The sequence below is a fragment of the Oncorhynchus keta genome, chromosome 21, assembly GCF_023373465.1.
Source record: "Oncorhynchus keta strain PuntledgeMale-10-30-2019 chromosome 21, Oket_V2, whole genome shotgun sequence".
Lineage (NCBI taxonomy): Eukaryota > Metazoa > Chordata > Actinopteri > Salmoniformes > Salmonidae > Oncorhynchus > Oncorhynchus keta.
The window spans coordinates 19,041,543-19,067,970 of NC_068441.1; the positions used below are offsets into that span (position 1 = coordinate 19,041,543).

Here is a 26,428-nt window from a genome sequence, read left to right on the forward strand (position 1 = left end):
GGATCTATGCAGCATCGTTGAGTGAGTGTGTGCTGTGTGTGTAAAATCTGACCGGATCTATGCAGCATCGTTGAGTGAGTGTGTGCTGTGTGTGTAAAATCTGACCGGATCTATGCAGCATCGTTGAGTGAGTGTGTGCTGTGTGTGTAAAATCTGACCGGATCTATGCAGCAGCGTTGAGTGAGTGTGTGCTGTGTGTGTAAAATCTGACCGGATCTATGCAGCATCGTTGAGTGAGTGTGTGCTGTGTGTGTAAAATCTGACCGGATCTATGCAGCAGCGTTGACTTGTGTGGCCCCCTGCTGTCTCTGAAGATGCCAGGGGAGCAGAGAGGTCAGAGGTGAACCCGACATGTGGACCCAGCCTATAGGTCTGAGGGTGAGCTGCAGTTTACCATGGCTGACCTCACAGGTAATAAAGTCAGGAATGTTACATGCGGTTTGTGGACACAGGGTATCTCTCATCGCCACATTCATCAGGCCATTTAGAGGTGATGTAAGTAAACAGCAGTGACTCACATGTTTCTGTCAAGTCAAGGTCTGGACTAACTGACTGCTAGAATAAACCATTCCACGCTCTAGCCCTGACAGGTAGGACTTTGACTGACAGTTGATTGACAGGAAAATCCTATGATGCTTTTTCCTCCCGCTGCTAAATATGTCTCCCCTCTCTGTGTCTCGCTGCACTGAGGAATGTAAAACAAGGAAAATGGTGTTCTGGCCTCAGTACCTTTGGCACTGTAAAAATAAATGCTTCAGTACTAAATCCTATTGAAAAGCTTTAACTTGGAGAGAAGAAAAACATTAGAGAAGGAGAAGAATTCAGCACTTAAAGCTTTCCTACTTCATGAAAGATGTCTGTGCCCCATTTAATGATTTATTTCCCAATGTGGATGGCTGTCAAACATGTCAATGCTTGTCATTCTGTTTGTTAATGACTAGATTGGCTCTGTATTTAATATTAGTACAGTAGGCTCCCGTATTAATATGTGAAGCAACAGTGCTGCTCCAGTCAGGAAATGTGCTAGAAGTGTTTCTCTTCTCTCCAATGTGAGAGCCAGCAGGGGCTGCAGATGAGAGGCCTCTCAGTCCCTAGCCCCTCGGCTGGGCTCATGAGAACCACATGAGAATGAGAAACAGCAGGGGCTGCAGGTGTGAGGCCTCTCAGTCCCTAGCCCCTCGGCTGGGCTCATGAGAACCACATGAGAATGAGAAACAGCAGGGGCTGCAGGTGTGAGGCCTCAGTCCCTAGCCACCCGGCTGGGCTCATGAGAACCACATGAGAATGAGAAACAGCAGGGGCTGCAGGTGTGAGGCCTCAGTCCCTAGCCACCCGGCTGGGCTCATGAGAACCACATGAGAATGAGAAACAGCAGGGGCTGCAGGTGTGAGGCCTCTCAGTCCCTAGCCACCCGGCTGGGCTCATGAGAACCACATGAGAATGAGAAACAGCAGGGGCTGCAGGTGAGAGGCCTCTCAGTCCCTAGCCACCCGGCTGGGCTCATGAGAACCACATGAGAATGAGAAACAGCAGGGGCTGCAGGTGTGAGGCCTCTCAGTCCCTAGCCACTCGGCTGGGCTCATGAGAACCACATGAGAATGAGAAACAGCAGGGGCTGCAGGTGAGAGGCCTCTCAGTCCCTAGCCACTCGGCTGGGCTCATGAGAACCACATGAGAATGAGAAACAGCAGGGGCTGCAGGTGAGAGGCCTCTCAGTCCCTAGCCACCCGGCTGGGCTCATGAGAACCACATGAGAATGAGAAACAGCAGGGGCTGCAGGTGTGAGGCCTCTCAGTCCCTAGCCACTCGGCTGGGCTCATGAGAACCACATGAGAATGAGAAACAGCAGGGGCTGCAGGTGAGAGGCCTCTCAGTCCCTAGCCACTCGGCTGGGCTCATGAGAACCACATGAGAATGAGAAACAGCAGGGGCTGCAGGTGAGAGGCCTCTCAGTCCCTAGCCACTCGGCTGGGCTCATGAGAACCACATGAGAATGAGAAACAGCAGGGGCTGCAGGTGAGAGGCCTCTCAGTCCCTAGCCACTCGGCTGGGCTCATGAGAACCACATGAGAATGAGAAACAGCAGGGGCTGCAGGTGAGAGGCCTCTCAGTCCCTAGCCACTCGGCTGGGCTCATGAGAACCACATGAGAATGAGAAACAGCAAGGGCTGCAGGTGTGAGGCCTCTCAGTCCCTAGCCACTCGGCTGGTCTCATGAGAACCACATGAGAATGAGAAACAGCAGGGGCTGCAGGTGAGAGGCCTCTCAGTCCCTAGCCACCCGGCTGGGCTCATGAGAACCACATGAGAATGAGAAACAGCAGGGGCTGCAGGTGTGAGGCCTCTCAGTCCCTAGCCACTCGGCTGGGCTCATGAGAACCACATGAGAATGAGAAACAGCAGGGGCTGCAGGTGAGAGGCCTCTCAGTCCCTAGCCACCCGGCTGGGCTCATGAGAACCACATGAGAATGAGAAACAGCAGGGGCTGCAGGTGAGAGGCCTCTCAGTCCCTAGCCACTCGGCTGGGCTCATGAGAACCACATGAGAATGAGAAACAGCAGGGGCTGCAGGTGAGAGGCCTCTCAGTCCCTAGCCACTCGGCTGGGCTCATGAGAACCACATGAGAATGAGAAACAGCAGGGGCTGCAGGTGAGAGGCCTCTCAGTCCCTAGCCACTCGGCTGGGCTCATGAGAACCACATGAGAATGAGAAACAGCAAGGGCTGCAGGTGTGAGGCCTCTCAGTCCCTAGCCACTCGGCTGGGCTCATGAGAACCACATGAGAATGAGAAACAGCAAGGGCTGCAGGTGAGAGGCCTCTCAGTCCCTAGCCACTCGGCTGGGCTCATGAGAACCACATGAGAATGAGAAACAGCAGGGGCTGCAGGTGAGAGGCCTCTCAGTCCCTAGCCACTCGGCTGGGCTCATGAGAACCACATGAGAATGAGAAACAGCAAGGGCTGCAGGTGTGAGGCCTCTCAGTCCCTAGCCACTCGGCTGGTCTCATGAGAACCACATGAGAATGACAAATTGCACGCTACAAACAAACATTGATATAGTGCCGGGGTGTTGACTATCCCACACTTTATTACGACAATTTGATCCTTGACCATTAATCTAATCCACTGTTCAAATCCGAAATAACTGAATCTCACACCATGGCATATGGCCCAAATGGAATGGATGTCACAGACTATACATTTCTTTTTGCTCCTTCTATACAAATCATAATAGGCCTCATGTGCATGGCCTTAGTATAAGGTCTTGTCCACATGTCTGTCTCTCTGTGAGAATAGAAGCTCTGGCTGAGTAGTCTTCTCAAGTGCCTTAACATGTATTCATAAATCATGGTGTCTCTGTTTTATATCTGCTAGCCGACCAGAGATAATCAGGATTCGTGTAAGACTGATGCCTCGGGATATACAGCTGCAGCACTATGTCCCTCCCGATTGGTGTGTCCATCCACATGTTGTAAGGACTAAGTGCGTGGGGGGATTGGGTCCTGACACAGCAGTAACACAGCAGGAACTTCTCAACCCCAATGATATCTGTGGTTAGAGGGACTGCCGGTTATGTTCTGATGTTGAGACTACAAAGGTGGTTTGCCATGGTAAGAGCAGAAAAAGGGTAAGTTAGCAATAGGAGCATCACTTAGGTTTTGTCGAATCAGGACTGCCATCTCTAATGAGAGGGGTACTACCCCCCTGTTCCCCCTGCCCTCCTTCACTGCCCCCTAATCTCTCCTAATTGTGGAAAAGTCTCGGCTGGGTATGGGCTCACACACAGCCTTGCTCATTAGACTCTTTACAGCTGCCCTGATGAAAGGTCGTTCCTGGTCATGCTGAGGGTGAAAACATCAAGTGCATATAGGAATCTGAGTGGACAAGCGTTTACGACATACAATTAGAGAATAATCTGCATGTTCAATCTCCCTCTCCTCTCTCTGTCTACCTCAGTGTACCTCACATAAACCACAGCTTATCTCCTTTAGTTTCCCTTCTTCTTATATCTGTCTCTGTTCTTCCTTATCTTCTGTTTTTCCTCCTCTGTTCTCATAAAGCAATGCCTCCCTCACTGATTCCTCTAGCCCTATCTATTCACCTGCTGTATATCTTCATGTAAAATCCATCTTGTCCCTGAGGGGGTTCACTTAACTCAGCTTCTGGTTTTTTTCTCAGCCCACAGCCCTGAGCCCATGTTTTGCTGATGTGTGCTGAGGTGTGAAGGAGTGAAGTAAATCGGATTTAAATGTCATTTAACGGGGTCACTCACCTTGCCAGTGTTTGTTGGGAGACATTGTGTCCCCACACTTAAGTTGCTGTAGATGTAAATCATTGTCATAATTACTATGGGAAATTCACGGAGGGGTAACTTTTTTTTCCTGACATGCCATTCAATGCCTTCAGTGCATAACTGATATGTTGTGATGACATCACTGCAGTAGATTGAACGAAATGTTCAGGCATCCCACCTGCTCCCCTCTACCTGCAGCTATAGGACATGGCAATCAGTCATGGAGCTGTGTCTTTCCCTCTGTAGAGCAATAGCTTCAGGGCTTTTTCCATCCTCTGTGGACTTGGACACATGCCACTGCACATTGTGCACATACTAACAGGGAGTCAAGTTGAAAACCATAACAATAATTTCAGGAATCCTTGTGGCCTCTCCGTGCTGTCCCAGAGCTCCTGGCAGAACCCTCCCCTAGTCAGAGGTCAAACAGTCGGGCCAAAACAAGTAGTGTACAGAAAAAATACACGCTAAAGGGCACAGGACATTCCCCCCAAGGTCTGCAAGGCATATTTCTTCTCTATTTACTCCATGTAGACCATAAAACACATGCAAATTAGAGAGCCAAGCATCAGCAGTCGTAAAGGTGGCCTACATTTTTCTAGATGTAGCCTCAGCCCTGTGACTGAGAGAGGGGCTAGAGAGTGAGATACATACAGAGGCCTTGGGCAGCCAGGGGGTTAAGTCTGGTGACTCCCAGCACAGTCAGACATCCTCCATTATGTTACCACTGTGGAGTCAGACCACCCTTCACCAAGCTTCAGTGCCCTGGAAGAATCTCAGCATTGTCTCAGTTGAAACACAGGGCTTGGTGCTGTGGATCCAACCTGGTCTCGGAGCATTTCGTATTATTCTGTACTTAAATCTGAGACACTCCATTAAGTATGATATGTTACATTTGGCATAGTTACATTAGACAGATGGTTACTTAGGGTGGTTGGTCGGGGTGTAACGTCTAGCAACCCAAAGGTTGTGTGTTTGAATCTCATCATGGACAACTTCAGCATTTTAGCTTTTCAACTACTTACACATTTTTAGCTACATTGCAATTACTTAGCATGTTAGCTAACCCCGAATCCCTATCCCTAACCTTAACTCTTTAACCTAACTCCTCAGCGTAACCTTAACCCTAACCCTTAGCCACCTAGCTACCTAGATAGAATTCATAACATATCTTACATTTTGCAAATTCGTAACATATCACACCAAATGGGTGATGGACATCCATAAATGAATACATACCATATAAAACGTAACATATCAGACTAAATGGAGTGTCTCGGATTTATGTACAGAATAATACGAAATGCTCTGAGACCAAAGTTGGTGGATCTCCTGGAGGTCTCCCCCTCTGGTTCCCAGTGGCTCAGCCCAGTGACAGGGAGCCTAGTGCTGCTTAGTCCAGCCTTGTCTCAGGGGAGGAAGGGGTGAGGGGAGCACCCTTATGTGACTGGGACGGAGGCACTGGGTTTTGGAGCTGCTGGGGGTAAGACAGAGCTATGGCTCTAACGCAAACTCACATGCACAGATAATATGGGGCATTAAAATGGATCATCAGAACATATGATTCAGATACCAGGTTGTTCAGACATCTAACTGCAATATTTGCATGTCATGTCTTATATCATGTCATCCATAAACCCGAAGTACTGTAATTAGTTACTGGTTACAAATACACAAGTAGCTCAATGGCTCATGTACTAGGATAGAGAGGATAGAGACAACTGCTGGCTTCCAAGGCTGTTGATTGATATGCTCTGAAAGAAGAACCGTCTGTTTCTCATTTTCCCTCTTTGCAGCAGCAGTCAGAACTGCTGGGAGTCCTTCTCAGCCCCCTTGACGAGGCTCACTTATTTGTCTGTGGTGTCTTGTCAACACATGCCTTGGGAAGAAGGATTGTATAAAAACAAACAGCTGTTTTGCAAAGGCAGATATGTGGAGTATTTGGGTGTATTCTGTCTATCTGATCTTTCACATGAGAAAAGGGTTCAGCTTTATGCAATCCATCAGAGCTAATATGACTATATCCACAGTATTATTTAACCATCAGAAATGGATAATATTTGCATGCTTGTTACATTTTTGTCAAGGAAATCAATGTGAGCTATAGCAGAGATATAGTACTCTGCTTATATCTCCATTTTATTGATCGCACGATCACAAAAGCGTACAGTATGTCAACCAGCATTTAATCACATCCGTTTAACCACCTTGCCAAGAGCTTTGATGAATTCCTGGAAGACTAAGTGGTCACTGAGTGTAGTGTTAAATGTGTAGGCTATTACATAGAACTGTTTGCTGTGTGTGGGGAGCTCTACTGTAAATGCACCATTTTTTAACTTCTCTGGTGGGGGGAAAAGGCAATGGAACAGAGGCTTGGTGCACCACATCCCAATTGCTGTGCTACACAGCTGCTGAACCAACCACAATTAGAAGGTCCTTAGTGGGAACACATTGTCAGAAGTTCCATTCGGAAGTCATCACATACCATTAGAGAATCTTTCTGACTGCCCTGCATGATCATATGCTAGTCATGTCAGTAGAGGCCATGTGGTTAACTTTAGTGAATATATACTGAACAAAAATATAAATGCATCATGTAAAGTGTTGGTCCCATGTTTCATCACCTGAAATAAAAGATCACAGAAATGTTCCATACGCACAAAAAGCATATTTCTCTCAAATGTTGTGCACACATTTGTTTTAATCGCTGTTAGTGAGCATTTCTCTTTTGCCAAGATAATCCATCCATCTGACAGTTGTGGCATATCAAGAAGCTGATTAAACAGCATGATCATTACACAGGTGCACTTTGTGCTGGGAACAATAAAAGGCCACTCTAAAATGTGTAGTTTTGTCACACAACACAATGCCACAGATGTTTCAAGTTTTGAGGGAGCGTGCAATTGGCATGCTGACAGCAGGAATGTCCACCAGAGCTGTTTCCAGAGAATTGAATGTTAATTTCTCTACCAGAAGCCACCTCCAACGTCGTTTTAGAGAATTTGATAGTACGTCCAACTTTACCACTTTACCTGTGGGATTGTCTGAGACCAGCCACCCTGACAGCTGATGAAACTGAGGAGTATTTCTGTCTGTATTCAAGCCCTTTTGTGGAGAAAACTCATTCTGATTGGCTTGGCCTGGCTCCCCAGTGGGTGGGCCTGGTTTCCAAGTGGGTGGGCCTATGCCCTCCCAGGCCCATTTATGGCTGCGCCCCTGCCAAGTCATGTGAAATCCATAGATTAGGGCCTAATGAATTTATTTCAATTGACTGATTTCCATATATGAAATATAACTCAGTAAAATCGTAGAAATGTTTTAATGTTGCGTTTATATTTTTGTTCAGTATATTTGCTTCACTTACTGCTTTGAAGTGTGGTCCACTTTGAAGGTAAATTGTGTTGTGGCAGCAGTTTTGCAATTATATTAAATTAAACTGCCTGTTGTGTTCTGGTCAAATTGGACCAATTTACACGTTTTTAAAAAGTTTATTTTATTTTTTATCAATTTTACCACCTTTTCTCCCCAATTTCGTGGTATCCAATTGTTAGTAATTACTATCTTGTCTCATCGCTACAATTCCCTTACAGGCTCGGGAGAGACGAAGGTCAAAAGCCATGCGTCCTCCGAAACACAACCCAACCAAGGCACACTGCTTCTTAACACAGCACGCATCCAACCCGGAAGCCAGCCACACCAATGTGTCAGAGGAAACACTGTGCACCTGGCCACCTTGGTTAGTGTGCACTGTGCCCGGCCCGCCACATGAGTCGCTGGTGCGCGATGAGACAAGGATATTCCTACCGGCTGAACACTCCCTAACCCGGACGACACTAGGCCAATTGTGCGTCGCCCCACAGACCTCCCGGTCGCGGCCGGCTGCGACAGAGCCTTGGCGTGAACCCTGAGTCCCTGGGGGCACAGCTAGTGCTGCGATGCAGTGCCCTAGACCATTGCGCCACCCGGGAGTTTTCTCTCTGAAAAATGTAGTTCATTTCATCTGATTGTCATAAGGTTCCATGACTTTGCCCACACAGGGCATCTGAACACACACATACATTTTGATGATTTTCACTGCATTTTGGGTGTTTTATTTAACTTTGTACACCTGTGGTGTCATTCGAAATGAATGGGTGAGACTACAATTAGTGTATAAAATTTAGTTTAGGCACATGCCCATTCATCAGATGGACACACTTCCTCTCCCAGACCCCACATGCATGTGTGTTTGTGCACGCACACACACCTCACTCCACTTCTTGGTTTCCATGGCAACCCCCCATGGGAACCTTTCCCCAACAGAATCTTTCCCCCACGGGAAGCACACCTGTTGGCATTCTCACAAACAATTGCATAATTGTTTCAATAATATAAGGTTTTTTGAGGCCTTGCTCACAATTAATTCTGTGGCAGCACAATGACCAAACGATATACTGTTTGTGAGGCTCTTGATCATATCTTTGATCATGACACTGGTGAGGAGGAGAGAGGCCAGGAAACTGACAGTGAAGATGCATTAGAGGAGGAAGTGTTAGAAGTTGAAGACAACACAGAATATGATCCAGACCAAGAGACAACCGATGTGGAACAATCCAGTGATGAGGAAGAGGGCCCTGCTGAGGTTGTTGTTACATTCCAGTGATGAGGAAGAGGGCCCTGCTGAGGTTGTTGTTACATTCCAGTGATGAGGAAGAGGGCCCTGCTGAGGTTGTTGTTACATTCCAGTGATGAGGAAGAGGGCCCTGCTGAGGTTGTTGTTACATTCCAGTGATGAGGAAGAGGGCCCTGCTGAGGTTGTTGTTACATTCCAGTGATGAGGAAGAGGGCCCTGGTGAGGTTGTTGTTACATTCCAGTGATGAGGAAGAGGGCCCTGCTGAGGTTGTTGTTACATTCCAGTGATGAGGAAGAGGGCCCTGCTGAGGTTGTTGTTACATTCCAGTGATGAGGAAGAGGGCCCTGCTGAGGTTGTTGTTACATTCCAGTGATGAGGAAGAGGGCCCTGCTGAGGTTGTTGTTACATTCCAGTGATGAGGAAGAGGGCCCTGGTGAGGTTGTTGTTACATTCCAGTGATGAGGAAGAGGGCCCTGCTGAGGTTGTTGTTACATTCCAGTGATGAGGAAGAGGGCCCTGCTGAGGTTGTTGTTACATTCCAGTGATGAGGAAGAGGGCCCTGCTGAGGTTGTTGTTACATTCCAGTGATGAGGAAGAGGGCCCTGCTGAGGTTGTTGTTACATTCCAGTGATCAGGAAGAGGGCCCTGCTGAGGTTGTTTTTACATTCCAGTGATGAGGAAGAGGGCCCTGCTGAGGTTGTTGTTACATTCCAGTGATGAGGAAGAGGGCCCTGCTGAGGTTGTTGTTACATTCCAGTGATGAGGAAGAGGGCCCTGCTGAGGTTGTTGTTACATTCCAGTGATGAGGAAGAGGGCCCTGCTGAGGTTGTTGTTACATTCCAGTGATGAGGAAGAGGGCCCTGCTGAGGTTGTTGTTACATTCCAGTGATGAGGAAGAGGGCCCTGGTGAGGTTGTTGTTACATTCCAGTGATGAGGAAGAGGGCCCTGCTGAGGTTGTTGTTACATTCCAGTGATGAGGAAGAGGGCCCTGCTGAGGTTGTTGTTACATTCCAGTGATGAGGAAGAGGGCCCTGCTGAGGTTGTTGTTACATTCCAGTGATGAGGAAGAGGGCCCTGCTGAGGTTGTTGTTACATTCCAGTGATGAGGAAGAGGGCCCTGGTGAGGTTGTTGTTACATTCCGGTCAAAGAATGGGAATTTGTCCTGGTCTTCATCCCCACCTGAGAGGAGCGGTCAGCTGTCGGCTGGAAATGTTATCAGGATGAGCCCAGGGCCAAGGAGATACGCCATATCCCGGATTGATGACATAAAATCCTGCTTCGAACTGTTCCTGACAGTCTATGGAAACTATTGTGATAAACATGACCAAGGGGAGACGTGTTTACAAACGCGGATTGTAAACACATTGGTGAAATGCTCATTGAATTTGTGAACAATATGGATTCTATTCATTTGAATATGTAAGTATGTTTTAGCTGTGATAAATTAAAACAATGCTTTGATAGCAATTTTTCACTTTACTATGCAACACATGAAGTATTACTTGTATGATGTGTCGGCCTACAACGCCTTTGTGTTGTGGATGGAGGTGAATCCAGGCTGGAAGCAGAGGAAATTCTTCAAGAGGAGACCATTCCTAGAAGAGTTGGGGAAAGCCATGGTGGCACCCCTCATTCAAAGGCGCCAACACCTTCCTCCGACACCATCCTCTGCTGGATTGGTGAGATATACAAGGGCCAGAAGAAAGACCTACGGACGCCAGAGACAGAAGAGACAAAAGGAAGAGGTGCAATCTGTGTGCACCAAGAGATGTCAAAACAAGCATTATGTTCCATAAATGCAGTGCATATATTTGTAAGGCACATGCAACAACCACCAGGGATTGTCCAACATGTGTATGAGAACAACACAAAATGTAACCACCATTGATTGACAGATTGTGAAGATTTTAATGTTTTTGTTATTATTAGTAATACGGTTATTGTTACTGTTGTTCTTTAAGGTGTTCAGACATTAATTGTGTAACATGATAAAGTTTTCATGTGTAGTTTTGTGCCTATGTCCTTTCTTTACTAATAAAATCATACCTGTCAGTTTTGACCGGGAACACAACAGATTTTATTTTGTGCCACTATTTAAACATTTGAAATGGTTTCAAAACATATGTCCGTCCTTGTTAAACTTTGACAAAAAGTGTGGTCTGTGATAAATAGCACAGTATGTTTCATCTGAGTATTTGTTATAGTCAAAATAATCCATACAAAAACAAGTCCTATGAGCTCAGATCAATGAGGCCTACAGGCCATAAATAGCAAATAGAAGTTAAAAAAGTGTAATGTTAACAAGAACTTAAGTTGATAAAAAGATCTAACACAGCATTAGGTGATAATATATATTATAACCAGCTATAATGGGGAGGTCATTTTGGCCCGGAAACACAGAATTAATTAACATGAAACGAACACAGCAGGGAGGGTTGAGTGAACTGTAATTCTGTCCTCTGAAAGTGCTGAAAACATACTGTATATAATCAATTATATAAACATTAAGCGATAGGTTCAACTGTGTTTGGTTCTCTGGGAGGTATGGGACCTATGACAGGATTCTATGTGTTTAGGGTCAAGATAAATATATGCAGCTAGATAGTCAGCTAGATAGTCAATAGCTGTACTGTGTGTAGAGGAATGAGGAGTTAAAAAAAACTTGAATCTATAGTATACTTGTCAGGCTTATCTAGTTCATGAGTCATGTTTCCATCCTGAATGAGTTATGGATTAGGTCACCCACACAAACAGTAGTGTCTCTGGACTGTGTTCCTTATCAAACAGAATAACAAAGATGACTATGAAGATTAGGACCAGGATATGTCCCCACCAAATGACAATGCTGACTATAGATGTTCTGTTTCAAAACCACCGCAGGAAGCCATCTCACACAGACCTGTGGCTACAGCAGGGGACAGTGTTTTAGGAGAGGTAAAACAACTTGTACTATGTATAGCTCCTGAGTGGCACAGCAATCTAAAGGCGTCACTACAGACCCTGGTTCGATTCCAGGCTGTATCACAACCGGCAGTGATTGCGAGTCCCGTAGGGCAGCGTACAATTGGCCCAGCGTCGTCCGGGTTAGGGTTTGGCCGGGGTAGGCCGTCATTGTAAATACGAATGTGTTCTCATCTGACTTGCCTAGTTAAATAAATAGCTTATTCTATCAACCTCTTAAATGGAATTGATATCCAAGCATCTATAATTTGATTGGTTTCTCCACGTTTCTGCCTGTCTATCATTGACTCCATCCAACTCTCTTTAACCTTCTCTTAGCAAAACATGCTGGTCAGAAATGCAGAGCAGACTCTTTTCAAAAAAATAATTATGTATCTTGCCATACTTACTTTAATGCCTGATATTTATTTCAGACATTTATGAGTCATCTCTTGTCTACACCGGCTCGTAACAGAGTGACAGGTTGGTTTAGCTGGTGGATGTAATGATCAGTATCAAAACATTGTCATCCATCCTTGGTCAAAGTGTCAGTTCTGGCCTCACCTGTATATGCGTGTCCATGGAAACGGAAGGTGAAAGGGTCTTCCTGCACCCTTAAGGTCTTCTGCTTTGGCTGAGCTCTCACTCTCTCTAAATATTTAGATAGCAGTGAGACAGCAGTCTGGCAGGAAACAGAACAAAATGGATTGTCATAACTCATCCAACAAAGACACTATCGAAACATGGAATAGTACTGATGTGCTGTACTGGGACACTAAAGGACTAGGATAATGTATGTTTTGAATTGGTTCAGGGTGAAATTCTATTGTAGGCAACTTCAATCTATTGAGATCTGTTGCGTTTGTAAAGGTTATGATCAGGTCAAGATTGTTTGGTGAGTGTGGAGATCAATTTTTTTTTCTGAATTTCTCTCATGCGACCTTTTGACACTCTCAGGAAACGTGTCCTCTACAATAAACAGTTCAAGAGTCACTTACACTTATACTAGAGGTCAAAGGTCACAAACCATTTGGAGTAGTTGTCAGTTCCTGTAGAATTCGTGGAATGGCATACAAATCCACGGAGGGTTAAGGTACGGTCATACCTAACATTGTCCAACACCATGTTCTCATAAACCGCCATGTTCAAATACTTGGCCTAGTCAAGAGATCACCCTCCAATCTCCTCAGTCATCATAAGTTTTAATATCCTGCCTCTCAGACCTTTCCTTTTTGAGGCCTATGATCTGGTGTCCCAGGCTTCATCTTAGATTATCCCCTGGTGAATGCAGCTCTGAGTAGCTCTGCTGGACGAGGAGTCAAGCAGATGAAAGCAGAAGGTTTTTAGATCTGGAACCTAAGAGGAAACAGGCCAGGGCTATCGATGGCTTCCCCTTGATGAATGCTTAAATGTTCCGGCCTCTGACCCTGGAGATAGGATCAGGGCCTGGTGGTTGTCTTTGGCCCTGGTCCCAGCTGCAGTACGGTGCTGTGTTAGTGTTAGACCCCTATGGTCCGACTCAGACATGAACCCAGGTCCCATGGGAACATTGGCTGTAGTCCTTATCACAGGAAGTCGCAAAATACAGCCCACGAATGAATCCCATCTCTCACATGCGGGTTAATCACAAAACACTTTTGAATGTAGCGATTAGTTAAAGAGTGTTTATTTTCTGTTCTTTTTCCCCCAGATTTGTTTAGGAACAGAATATCCACTCCTGGGGAATACACAATTTACATTTGTCATATTTGTGTTGTTTTTGTTTCGTTTTTCACTTAAGTAGTAATAGACAAGGCAGCATAGATTACGTTGAGCCCTGACTTGTGGCTGTACAGTATAATGTATAGATATCCTGCTGAGTTGAACACAGTGAAGAGGCAGACAGACGTTCAGTGATATGATATATTACTGGGGGCTGCTGTGTGTGTCCGAGTGATTGCCAGCAGCCACAGCCTGGCAGTAAAAATAAATGAGTCGTGAGTATATGGAGGACAGATTCACTGGGGGTCCAGCTGGTGGCCTGTTAAATTGTATTATGGTATGGACCATAGGACGGACAAGTCACTGAGACCTTCCCACTGTGTAGGGACAGCCCTGATGAGATCCAGCTGAACACACAGCTAGAGCAGAGTGTGTGTGTGTGTGTGTGTGTGTGTGTGTGTGTGTGTGTGTGTGTGTGTGTGTGTGTGTGTGTGTGTGTGTGTGTGTGTGTGTGTGTGTGTGTGTGTGTGTGTGTGTGTGTGTGTGTGTGTGTGTGTGGGTGGGTGGGTGTGTGTGTGTGTGTGTGTGTGTGTGTGTGTGTGTGTGTGTGTGTGTGTGTGTGTGTGTGTGTGTGTGTGTGTGTGTGTGTGAGTATACATGCTGGCGCGTACGTGTGTGGACGTACACATGTTTACATGCTCCTGTGCATCAGAACCAGAGGTTCTCTGTCTAGACAGGCTGATTGTTTTGGGACAGGGGGTTAACTTAACTATGGCATATTGGTGTCCAAATTCCATGTCACACCATTAGTCCTAGGAGACTGTGTTGCCTCATATTTCATTCCGGGTCACCAATACACAGACATCAATCATGTGTAATCATAGCTGTGTATTCTTCCATGCCTGCCTGAGTCAGATTGGCTCTGAGTTCCAGCCTCTAAACATGACCTGGAGCATGGCACATGGGCAAGCTGGGCCAGGCTTCTGGGCCCTCAGACAGCCCGCCTTGTCTAGGGATCATAATCTCATAGGAAATGCACCTGCCCTCTAGGGCTCATGATCTCTGGGCTTTGGGCCAGGGAAGAGGCCACTGTCAAATGAACAAAGCATGTGGGGATGGCATTGATCATGTTCAAAAGGGTCTTCTCTTCCACAGGAAGTGTGCTTAAGTCAGCCTTCATTCATTTGATGCCAATGCTTTCCCCTGTTTTTACAACTTGGTTGCAGTAGTTCAGTAATTTATTATTTTAAGAACAAATTCTTATTTTCAATGACAGCCTAGGAACAGTGGGTTAACTGCCTGTTCAGGAGCAGAAAGACAGATTTTTACCTTGTCAGCTCAGGGATTCGATCCTGCAACATTTCGGTACTAGTCCAACGCTCTAACCACTAGGCTACCTGCTGCCCTGCTGCCCCAGTAGTAATAATATGTGTATGAATAGTGGTTCTAGGAGCAGATTCAGGGTACAGTTATGTTGGATCAGTGTGCATGATATGCACAATGAACTGTTCCAATGACCACCTGAGAGAAACTAATTTCCTTTACATTGGAAAGCAGCCCTTTCCTTTACATTGGAAAGCAGCCCTTTCCTTTACATTGGAAAGCAGCCCTTTCCTTTACTTTGGAAAGCAGCCCTTTCCTTTACATTGGAAAGCAGCCCTTTCCTTTACATTGGAAAGCAGCCCTTTCCTTTACATTGGAAAGCAGCCCTTTCCTTTACATTGGACAGAGACAAAGACAAACTATTTGAGTGCCTTTGAACGGGGTATGGTAGTGTTTTTTTTTAACGCTCAACAGTTTCCTGTGTGTATCAAGAATGCTCCACCACCAAAAGGACATCCAGCCAACTTGACACAACTGTGGAAAACATTGGAGTCAACAGGGGCCAGCATCCCTGTGGAACGCTTTCGACACCTTGTAGAGTCCATGTCCCGACGAATTAAAGCTGTTCAATTCGTCGGGTCAAGGGGTGCAACTCAATATAAGGAAGGTGTTCCTAATGTTTATTACACTTAGTGTGTCTCTCACATGCACTAGTGAGTATCTATACTGGACCAAAAATATAAACGCAACATGCAACAATTTCTAAGATTTTACTGAGTTACAGTTCATATAAGGTCATCAGTGAATTGAAATAAATTCATTAGGCCCTAATCTATGGATTTGACATGACTGGGCAGGGGTGCAGCCATGGGTGGGCCTTGGAAAACATAGGCCCACTTACTGGGGAGTCAGGCCCAGCCAATCAGAATGAGTTTTTCCCCACAAAAGGGGTTTATTACAAACATAAATACTCCTCAGCACCACTCCATCCCCCACCCCACCCCCCCTCCCTAGGCTGGCGTGGTTGTGGTTGTGAGGCCGATTTGACGTACTGCCAAATTCTCTAAAACGATGTTGGAGGTAGTTTGTGGTAGAGAAATTAACATTCAATTCTTTGGCAACAGCTCCAGTGGACATTCCTGCAGTCATCATGCCAATTGCATGCTCCCTCAAAACTTGAAACATCTGTTGCATTTTATTGTCGCCAGTACAAGGTGTAATGATCGGGGCTGTTTTACCAGCCTCTTGATATACCACGTTTGTCAGGTGGATGGATTATCTTGGCGAAGGAGAAATGCTCACTAACAGGAATGTGAACAAATGTGTCTACAAAATTTGAACTTAATAAGGTTTTTGTGCATTTGGAACATTTCTGTGATTTTTTTTATTTCAGCTCATGAAACATGGGAGCAACATTTTACAGGACCTTGACCCATAGTAGTTCAGCATTCCTGGTTTCCAGTGAGCAGAAATACACATGACCGTGACCCTGACCCAGCATGAACCCTGGGAGCTACACACCTGTGGCCTCAGGGGGAGGGGGATACAGGCCCCCAGTCCCACTCTTCCTGACCCCGTACAAACTGACATGAAAACAACAAGGGCTCCTCCGGGGGCCCGGAGTCATGTCCTTAACCTGCAGGTCACATTCTGTTCACAGCCAAGAGACAGGAATGTGTTATTCCCCTGAGCTACCACTAGGGTCTGCCCTGCCTGCATTCCTGCTCAATGATGATCAATGGGATCCCTCCCTGGCCTTTCATCCTGTTCTGTGCAGACCTGTAATTTGCTGTATAATATTATAAAATAATTCCCCCAAATGTGTTGCTACTGTATACAACACTTCCTCAGAAAAACACATCTCCAGCACCAGGGCAACACAAATGGCTCCCTAATATGTGGGTTCGATTCCCGGGAGCATCCAAATGTCAAATGTATGCACGCATGACTGTAAGTGGCTTTCGATAAAAGCGTCTGCTAAATGGCATACATCATTTTATTATATTATTGAGATGAGAGAAACACCTTGAGTGGACAATTGCCCTTACCTTATTGATGTGTGCTTTGTATTATTTTTTATTTTTTTTATTCCACCTTTATTTAACCAGGGAGGCCAGTTGAGAACAAGTTCTCATTTACAACTGCCACCTGGTTAAGATAAAGCCCTGGGCTGGCGTGGTTGTGGTTGTCAGGCCGATTTGACGTACTGCCAAATTCTCTAAAACAATGTTGGAGGTAGTTTGTGGTAGAGAAATTAACATTCAACAGCTCCAGTGGACATTCAAAGCAGTGCGACACAAACAACAACACAGAGTTACACATGGAATAAACAAACATACAGTCAATAACACAATAGAAAAAAATGTATATACAATGTGTGCAAATGAGGTAGGATAAGGGAGGTAAGGCAATAAATAGGCCATAGTGGTGAAGTAATTACAATTTAGCAATTAAACACTGGAGTGATAGATGTGCAGAAGATGAATATGCAAGTAGAGGGGATGAGGTAGTTGGATGGGCTATTTACAGATGGGTTATGCACAGGTGCAATGATCTATGAGCTGCTTAAAGTTTGCAAGGGGGATATAAGTATCCAGCTCATATCTCATTCATTTATGAGTCTCCAGCTCATATCTCATTAATTTAACTACAAATGAGGTATTTGTTTTAATGTTTGGTGAATGGGGAAAATAAACCCCAGTGTTTCGGCCATTACACATTCCAGATGTCATAAACTAGGAGAGAAATACGAGGTCTGTAATTGGCTGGTTTGTGCTGGCCGTGGCTGAATGCACAAAAAATACACTGAAACAAAACCTATTCCCCCTTACAAGACTGAAAAGATTTGTCATGGGTCCTCAGATCCTCAAAAAGTTCTACAGCTGCACCATCGAGAGCATCCTGACTGGTTGCATCACTGCCTGGTATGGTAACTGCTCAGCCTCTGACCGCAAGGCACTACAGAAGGTAGTACGTACAGCCCAGTACATCACTGGGGCCAAGCTTCCTGCTATCCAGGACCTCTATACCAGGCAGTGTCAGAGGAAGGCCCTAAAAATGGTCAAAGACTCCAGCCACCCAAGTCATAGGCTGTTCTCTCTGCTCCCGCATGGCAAGCGGTACCGGAGCGCCAAGTCTAGGTCCAAAAGGCTTCGCAACAGCTTCTATCCCCAAGCCATAAGACTCCTGAACAGCTAGTCAAATGGCTACCGAGACTATTTGCATTGCCCCCCTATTTTTTGACTCTGTACCGGTACCCTCTGTATATAGCCTCGCTATTGTTATTTTACTGCTGCTCTTGAATTATTTTTTACTTTTATTTCTTATTTTTTTACTTATCTATTTTTTACTTAACATGTATTTTTTTCTTAAAACTACATTGTTGGTTAAGGGCTGTTGTATTCGGCATGTGACAAATACCATTTTATTTGATTTGATTTGAAACAGGAAAACAACTAGCCTCCATTTCCCCTGTCAGTTCCAGGATTGCTCCGTAACTCTCCTCTGTTTATGGACATAGAGGGGGCTATGAAATGATTAGGAGTGCAACCCAAATACCCTCCCCCTCCTCCATTTCTCTCTCTCTCCACTAACTCATCCATTCCCTCACAGCACTGTAGCATTCCTTCACAGTTATATTATTTTACGGTTATCAAGACCCTGCTTGTACTGTATTTGAATGACCTTTGGGTGTTCTCTTTTCCAACTAAAGATACATCGTGTTTCTGTCAGCACCTTATCAGGATCTGAGTCAGTGTGTAAAGACTGTGAAGTAAAGAGAGAACGTATGGTCAGTTGAATGACAGCGCTGACAGGCTGTGTATGGGATATAGATGAGAAAGAAAGATTGTGGCTTTTCAGAGCCATGATGTGATTGGCAAACTCTCTGGTTCTCTGGTTTCTATTGGCTGAATTTCTGAGTTTCTCTCGTCTGACTCACACAAGACCTGTGTGTGCTGTGTTAATGTGCTGATGCAGACGCTGGCAGGGGTTCTGTTTATGGTTACCAAGATATCTGATCTGGTGTCTTGGAAGCTTGTGGTTATGTTCAATCTATGATGCATATTTGAGACTGTTAGTTGCATGAATACTCACAATAAGGTTTGTATGTCAAAACTGCTCACATTAGGGTATGATCATAAATATTTTCCATTATAAGGTTTTAATACAAATCTTATGCCCCAAATTGGATTACAGAGAGAGTCATTATTCTTACATTGGAAAGTGAAGATGTTGTTGTACAACACAGCTGAACCTCATGCTGTTGGACATTTAGAGAGAGAAAAGGCATAAAGATGGAAACGGTCTATTATGGCCTGATAATTGCTGTCATGACTTTCCGTAAGCATTGAAGCAGCTGTTCCAAAGCTCACAAATCAGACCCAAACTCATCCCTGTAAGACACTGGAGTTCAACTCTATCTGACATGAAATCAAAGAGAAAGCTTGTTTCTACTTAATGTTGTTTAGAGGGAAGTTATTCAGCTTACTGGCTCTACCAAGAGACGAGCTGGGGTTCTTCATGTCCCATTATCTTTTATTAAAAATGTGGTCTCCCATTCAAATACTAACCAGGTCCAACCCTGCTTAGGTACCAAGATCAGGTGTGTTCAGGGTGACTGACCGGTCTCTGTTTGTGTGTCCCTGTCAGATGTAAATGAGTGTGAGGAGACTAACGGCGGTTGTGAGGCTCTGTGCTGCAACACCATCGGCAGCTTCTACTGCAAGTGTCCTTCTGGTGAGCAGGTGAAGGACGACGGCAGGACCTGCCAAGGTGAGACCATTCACTTGTGGGTACTATTTAATGAAGCTGCCAGTTGAGGACTTGTGAGGCGTCTGTTTCTCAAACTAGACACTCTAATGTACTTGTCCTCTTGCTCAGTTGTGCACCGGGGCCTCCCGCTCCTCCTTCTATTCTGGTTAGAGCCAGTTTGCGCTGTTCTGTTCTGTGAGTAGTACACAGCGTTGTACGAGATATTCAGTGTCTCGCCAGTTTCATGGAATAGTTTCTTGGCAGTTTCATGGAATAACCTTTATTTCTCAAAACAAGAATAGACTGACGAGTTTCAGAAGAAAGTTCTTTGTTCCTGGCCATTTTGAGCCTGTAATCGAACCCACAAATGCTGATGCCCCAGATACTCAACTAGTCTAAAGATGGCCAGTTTTATTGCTTCTTTAATCAGGACAACAGTTTTAGCTGTGCTAACATAATTGCAAAATGGTTTTCTAATGATCAATTAGCCTTTTAAAATTATAAACTTGGATTAGCTAACACAACGTGCCATTGGAACACAGGAGTGATGGTTGCTGATAATGGGCCTCTGTACGCCTATGTAAATTCCATAAAAAAATCAGCCATTTCCAGCTACAATAGTCATTTACAACATTAACCATGTCTACACTGTATTTCTGATCAATTTGATGTTATTTTAAATGGACAACAAATGTGCTTTTCTTTCAAAAACAAGGAAATTTCTAAGTGACCCCACACTTTTGAATGGTAGTGTATGTGAATAGCTAACCCCATAGGGATGGTGAGTGCATTCCTACTGTGTGGCTGCCCATCTCTATAAACAGTGCTGAGCTGTCTGAGATGTGGCATGTCTACAGGCCTGTCCCTGTCCCTGTCTCAGTGAAAGTTAACAGACTTGGAAGACAACACACTCATCGCTGCATTGGCAAAGGCTTTTTATAATGAATATTTAGTATTCAAAGCCATTCAGCTATTGGATGTTATTGGATTTCCCTGTAATGATGAAAATCTTATTTAAACTTCATTGTCTTGAAGAAAAACAAAAAGCTGAAATGAAAACAGAAATGTAGAACATAGAGTTGTTGCCCTTTTAAAGCTCCTGATCTTATTATTGGCTGGTGCTTTGTTTTGAATGAGCAGTGCTGATGTGAATGGTTCAGATCAGAGAGGGAGGGGTATGCCAACACTAACCAGTCGCATGCTGAGCTGGGTATAGCCGTGTCAACACTCTCCCGGTCATGACCACTGCATATCGGAGGGCAGAGGGGCACTGCAGGGTTGGGAGGGTGTGGGGATTGTAAGCCCACTCTTGGCACAGCCTGGACACTGAGTGTGTGTGTGTGTGCGGTGCGTGAATGCGTGAATGACTAGAAACATTTTATAGGCAGATTGAGGCACACCTCTCTCTCTCCAAAACCAACACATAATAAATGTCTCGTTTAGTGAGTGCACGGCATTTAAAGTAACGGTCTCTCACAGGGAGGGGTGTTGATAGAATGTGTTATTCAGACAGGATTTATTGCATTTGGTCTTTATTTTACTGATAGGGCTCAAAGGACCTATCCTCTTTCATGCTTATCTTATTGCTGCCTGCTCCCACTGTCTACCTGGCATTGCCCGCTTATTTTTGAAATCTCTGCCAGCCCCTTCCAGACATTACAAAGATGTTCACACTTATATGTGTGGGTGCTTATATTTGTCCTTCTTCACACATGCAAGTATGTTTTGTACACATGTGTGAATTGGAAATGGGTTTTCTTGCATATCCCAGCTCCCCCTTAGAGTTGTGTCATGGCCAGGGTCAGCCATTATCAACAGAGACCCTGGAGCAATTAGAGTTCAGTGCCTTGCTCAAGGGTACATCAACAATCTTTTTTTCCTTTGTCTGCTTGGGGATTCGAACTAGCAGCCTGTCAGTTACTGGCCCAATGCTCTAACCGCTAGGCTACCTGCCTCCCTGTGTGTGTTTGCGTGTGTGAGATATAGAGAGTCTGTGTGTCAATGTGTGATCGTGACTGTGTGTGTGTGTGTGTGTGTGTGTGTGTGTGTGTGTGTGTGTGTGTGTGTGTGTGTGTGTGTGTGTGTGTGTGTGTGTGTGTGTGTGTTCTTCCCACTTGATCAGTTTCCGGTTTTCTGTCTGGGCTTGACGATTCTCCTGAGATGCTTGTATGTAATGCGGCTACTGCAGTACAGTTAGTATTGTTTTTAAAGCAGTGCATGAAATAACTCTCATATATAGTGTCAGAGCATCTTCAGAGTTTTTCACAGTTCTTTATATAAAGACCTGTCTTGGTCCAGCCTCCACTGCTTAGATGTATATGTTGGCAAGGGATAAGAGTCTCTGCCCTGAGCTCCTGAGTAGATGGGTTCACTGCAAGATGAATTCGTCTCTCTGATGTTAGGTTTCTAAATATCAAATTGTACCCTTGTACTTTGGCGATTATTGCTTACATACATTTCAATATCAAAAGAAAAGTTTTCACATTCCTTATAGTACCTGCATGCCATGTCCTATAAATCTATCACATTCTTTCACATACATGAGGCTTTGAAGTGGAAGGAAAAGTATCGGCAACTGTACTCATAAATCACTCTCATTTTTTATATTGGCTTTTTAACACTCAGGATAATGTCTTTTCTGTCAAAATACAATTACATGTGTGATCATGGGCCTGGACATGTGGGCTACCTTGAGGGGAGGAGGGGGAGAAGAAGGGGGAGAGGAGGTGGAGAAGGATTAGGGGGAAGAGGAGGACCTTTAATGTGCTGGACATTGGAGACAGACATGATGGAGGAGTCAGGGAAGAAGGGATACACCAAACAGAGAGGGATATAGGGGGAGGGAGGACAAATCAAGAGAGGCAGAGGGAGCAACAAGTTGTTCTGCCTCACAATATGTGACTGGAAAGAAAAATCTTAACGGAGTTTGTGATTATTTTATAAGTTCATGTCTCGTTTTACAGTATCTCAAGCTCAGTATTTTAGTTGTCATTTTGTATATTGCATGTGGGCTTATCTTAGTATTTTTGGGGCATAAAGACCTTTTTGGAATCTATGAGGCTAAGTATATATTAGTAGTTCTTAGTTATGGCGTTGTCAGGATGGTTGATGCTCCTCGTGGTGTGTTTTGGGGCACATATTGAACCAGTCTTGGGCTCTAACAATTTGTACCACCGCTATCATAGAAGGATTTGCTATATGCCTAACTGCTTCCATGCATACAATGGGTACAACATTGGGTATCATGTACCAGGTGAGTGCTACAGTACATTCCACATTTATGTGGTTATGTCTACCCTTGCATGGACAATACTGCCTGTAAATGATATCTCAGTGGGTTTATGTCATGTGGTTGTACAGACTGTTACACTGTTGTTGGCTTGGAGTCATTGTAACTGAACGAAAAAGATACCCTATGATTAAGAGCTGATCTGGGTAAAGCTTCCTCTAAAGAATCTTTTGATCCAGACCATTAGACCTGGGCCTGAACATTACTTTCAGTTGGATCACAGGTGTATTATTGTACATCATGTCTAATGTTATGTCTTGCACGGCAAAGCAGACAGATTCTCAGTGTTATCAGTCCACTCCTACTGTGGCGACGTCGGGGCTGGTGCCCTTGTGTGTAGCCTGGCACTGCCCACATGACTTCAGTAGAAGATCGGAACACGGGAGGCTTCCACTTATCAGTGGAGAGATAACCAATGTTTGGTAATAATTACACAAATATGACAGATCTTGTCAGTAAAAGTAATGACTGCAGCTCTGGAAGATAGACAGTCATACCCAGGTTTAGGTGGCTAGGTCCAATGATCTACATGTACAAGCACACAGTATCTGGCGCCATAAATTAGATGCACCATGAATCTATTTAGGTGGGATTTGCGAAGCAAAAAATAAAATCTTCATCATACTTCTTCTTCTTCTGCACGCTACACCTCTTACACCAGTGTTTACCCAAACTCAGTCCTCGGGACCCCAAGGGGTGCACGTTTTGTTTTTTTTGCCCTAGCACTACACAGCTTATTCAAATAATGAACTAATCATCCAGCTTCAATCATTTGAATCAGCTGTGTAGTGTTAGGGCAAAAAACAAAATGTGCACCCCTTGGGGTCCCGAGGACTGAGTTTGGGTAAACACTGTCTTACATCGTTTAAGTTAGAAATGCCATTCAAAATGTAAAATGTCTGGAATAGTGCTTGCATTTGATATTATTTAAACTATAATGTTTTTGTCTTTCTTTTTGTCTTCTTCATTCACTTTAGTGTGTCTTTTTTCAACATTCTAAAGCTCCCCGTTGTGACGTCATCACTTCCAACATCCATTCGCTGTAAATGCAACATCAGCTACTTTGACCACTTTTCCAAACACTTACACCAAATGTTAGTGTATGGCATCTTCCTCTACTTCTCTGCTATTCAAATCTGAAATAATAACATGATTATCTGATACCGATCAAACGTTACAGCTGTTTAAGTGACCGCATCAACAACATTTTCTGTAACTTACTATAAACCCTGACATTTTGACCACTTTTCCAACAAGTTAGACAAAAACGTAGGGGGTGTGACATCTTGGTCTACTTCTCTGCTATTCAAATCTGGAATCGGAACCAAAATATCTTCTACATATCTAATGACACAGCTCTTTTAGTAAACGCATCAACAACTTTTTGTCTTAATTTTTTCAAACAACTGCCGTTTTGACCGTTTCCCCAGCCCTTTAGAAAAGGAATTAGAGGGTATGATGTCTTGGTCTACTTCTCTGCTACCAATCAATAGGTAAAGCTGTTTTAGTAACTACATCAACTCATTTAGCTAACTTCCCACTGTTGAATGAACTGTCATGGAACTTATTAGAACTTTCAAATTACAACAATCATTAAACATTTGAATCATTAAACAAAAAGTAACAATTGTGACATTTGACATCAATCAGGTACTTTGATCACTTTTCTCAACAACATGTCATAGACAAAAACGTAAAGGGAATGGCACCTTGGTCTAATCTGATCTTAAAATCTGAAATCAGAATAGCAATAACTACTAACAATCACACACACAATCACCCCCCCACACACACACACAACCACACACAGAAACTAAATGTAAAACATTTAAAACTTCTTCCACTACCACAAAACTACTTGTAAAGAGTTCAAGCAAGTCCCACCAATTTTTCTTAATGGATAATTACCATCTAGTTTATTGCTTTTGATTAATATCACAGAACTGAGAATCAGCTAGAAATCCATGTCGATTTCATGCTTGATTGCAGAAATGATGGAAATATCCCAAACAGTTTTTTTTCCATGAAGAGGGAAGACAACAGTGTGATCAAGGCTGTGGTGGGTACTGGCCTATTGGCCGCTGTAAGCCAGTGGCAGCTGAGGCTTTGGCTCCATTCTCTGTGGGGTCATGTTTTAGACATGGAAACGAGCCTGGAAGGCTTTTATAGTGCGCTATAGTCCACCGGGAAAGAGCTCCACATCTTTGGAGTGATTTCATTAAAAACCAAAACCAAACAAAAGCAGGCCGCTTGGACGGAAAAGAGAGCACTCCTACAGTACGCCTGCCAGCTTTCCTGAATGGAACCGAGCTGAAGTTTGGCAGCAGTTTGGAGCTGAATTGGTGTAATGTGTAGGGCATGTACTCTCTCCCAAAACACCATCGTAAAAGATGTGGGAACTCCATGTCCTGAGGTGCCTCCAATGGGAGTAGATGGGTTCACCTATAGACAGAGCTAGAGATGAGGAATACTGCTGGTGTAGGATGTACAGTACAGTAAGGACTGATATAGTTGCATGCTTCTCTAACCCACTGCACAGTGCACACTATGGCTTGGCTAAAATGTGGTTCTGAATATACAGTATTTACATGTGTTCTGTGACAAGCAGCCAGGCCAAGAAGAAATCGACATAATATCTCCCCCTCCATTGTGTGGGTACTGTATCCCCAGGGGAGGGCTGCTGTTCCCTCCCGGAATCCCAGGCCCACTGTGATTATTGCTGTTCTGGAGGTGGTCACAGGTTGTTTGTGTGTCCTTCTGGCTGCTTTCATGTAAGACAGACAGACAGCTCTAGGTTAGTGTGTAATGATGGCGATGGAGCACAGCTGTACCAGTCCAGATCCCTCATAGCGTGCCACCAGCCAGGGCTTTGGAAGGGGAGGGGGTTCTCTGGGCTCTCTCCTTCTGGTACTGTCTCTCTGGATCTCATCTCCTCCTCCATGGCTCCAAGTGCATGAAAAGAGAACGCTTGATCATGTTAGGCCCAGTTAAGTTACCATTGTAAAAGAGGATGTGCCAGCATGACAGTGTATTGACATTAGCCACAATGGGTACATTATTGTTCTGATTGAGGAGTGTGTTGTTGTTATGGGGGATTTTATGTGTGATGAATCTTCATTATTGCTGAATATTACACCTCGAATGGCCTTCAGTGCATAACACATGATTTCACAATTGCGTAATGTTCACAATGCAAGGCACAACACAATGACATAATAAGAAGCTAACAATGGGAGGGGATAACGTTACAGAAACCGTCTTCCTTTCTTCCTTTTAGTTTATTCACCGAGGTACAGCTGAATTCTTGAAATAGTTTCTTTTTGAAAATAAATGCTTTGTGAGTGGACTTACTGAACTCATCTGAGCAGCTCATAACTCACTTTGCCGCGGTTATTTAAGCTGGCACCAACCATCAGTCATTTTATGGTGTGTTATTTATTTTACAGACAGTCAGCGTGGCCAAAAACGGTTCACACTCACCTTTTAACGTTTCAATATGCTGACAACCCAAAATACATCA

General features: G+C 44.5%; 1 protein-coding gene across 2 annotated transcripts in view; it reads left to right on the forward strand.

Annotated features, from left to right (window-relative positions):
* Nucleotides 1–26,428, forward strand: part of LOC118399862 (multiple epidermal growth factor-like domains protein 6) — an 87,320-nt gene that overhangs the window by 43,448 nt on the left and 17,444 nt on the right. The window contains exon 5 of one of the 2 annotated variants that reach the window (XM_052473411.1): nucleotides 19,518–19,640. In XM_052473411.1, coding sequence (XP_052329371.1) covers nucleotides 19,518–19,640 — 123 coding nt within the window. Of the gene's footprint in view, nucleotides 1–19,517; nucleotides 19,641–22,459; nucleotides 22,873–26,428 lie in introns of those variants that run through there. The other variant, XM_052473412.1, reaches the window with a different exon arrangement.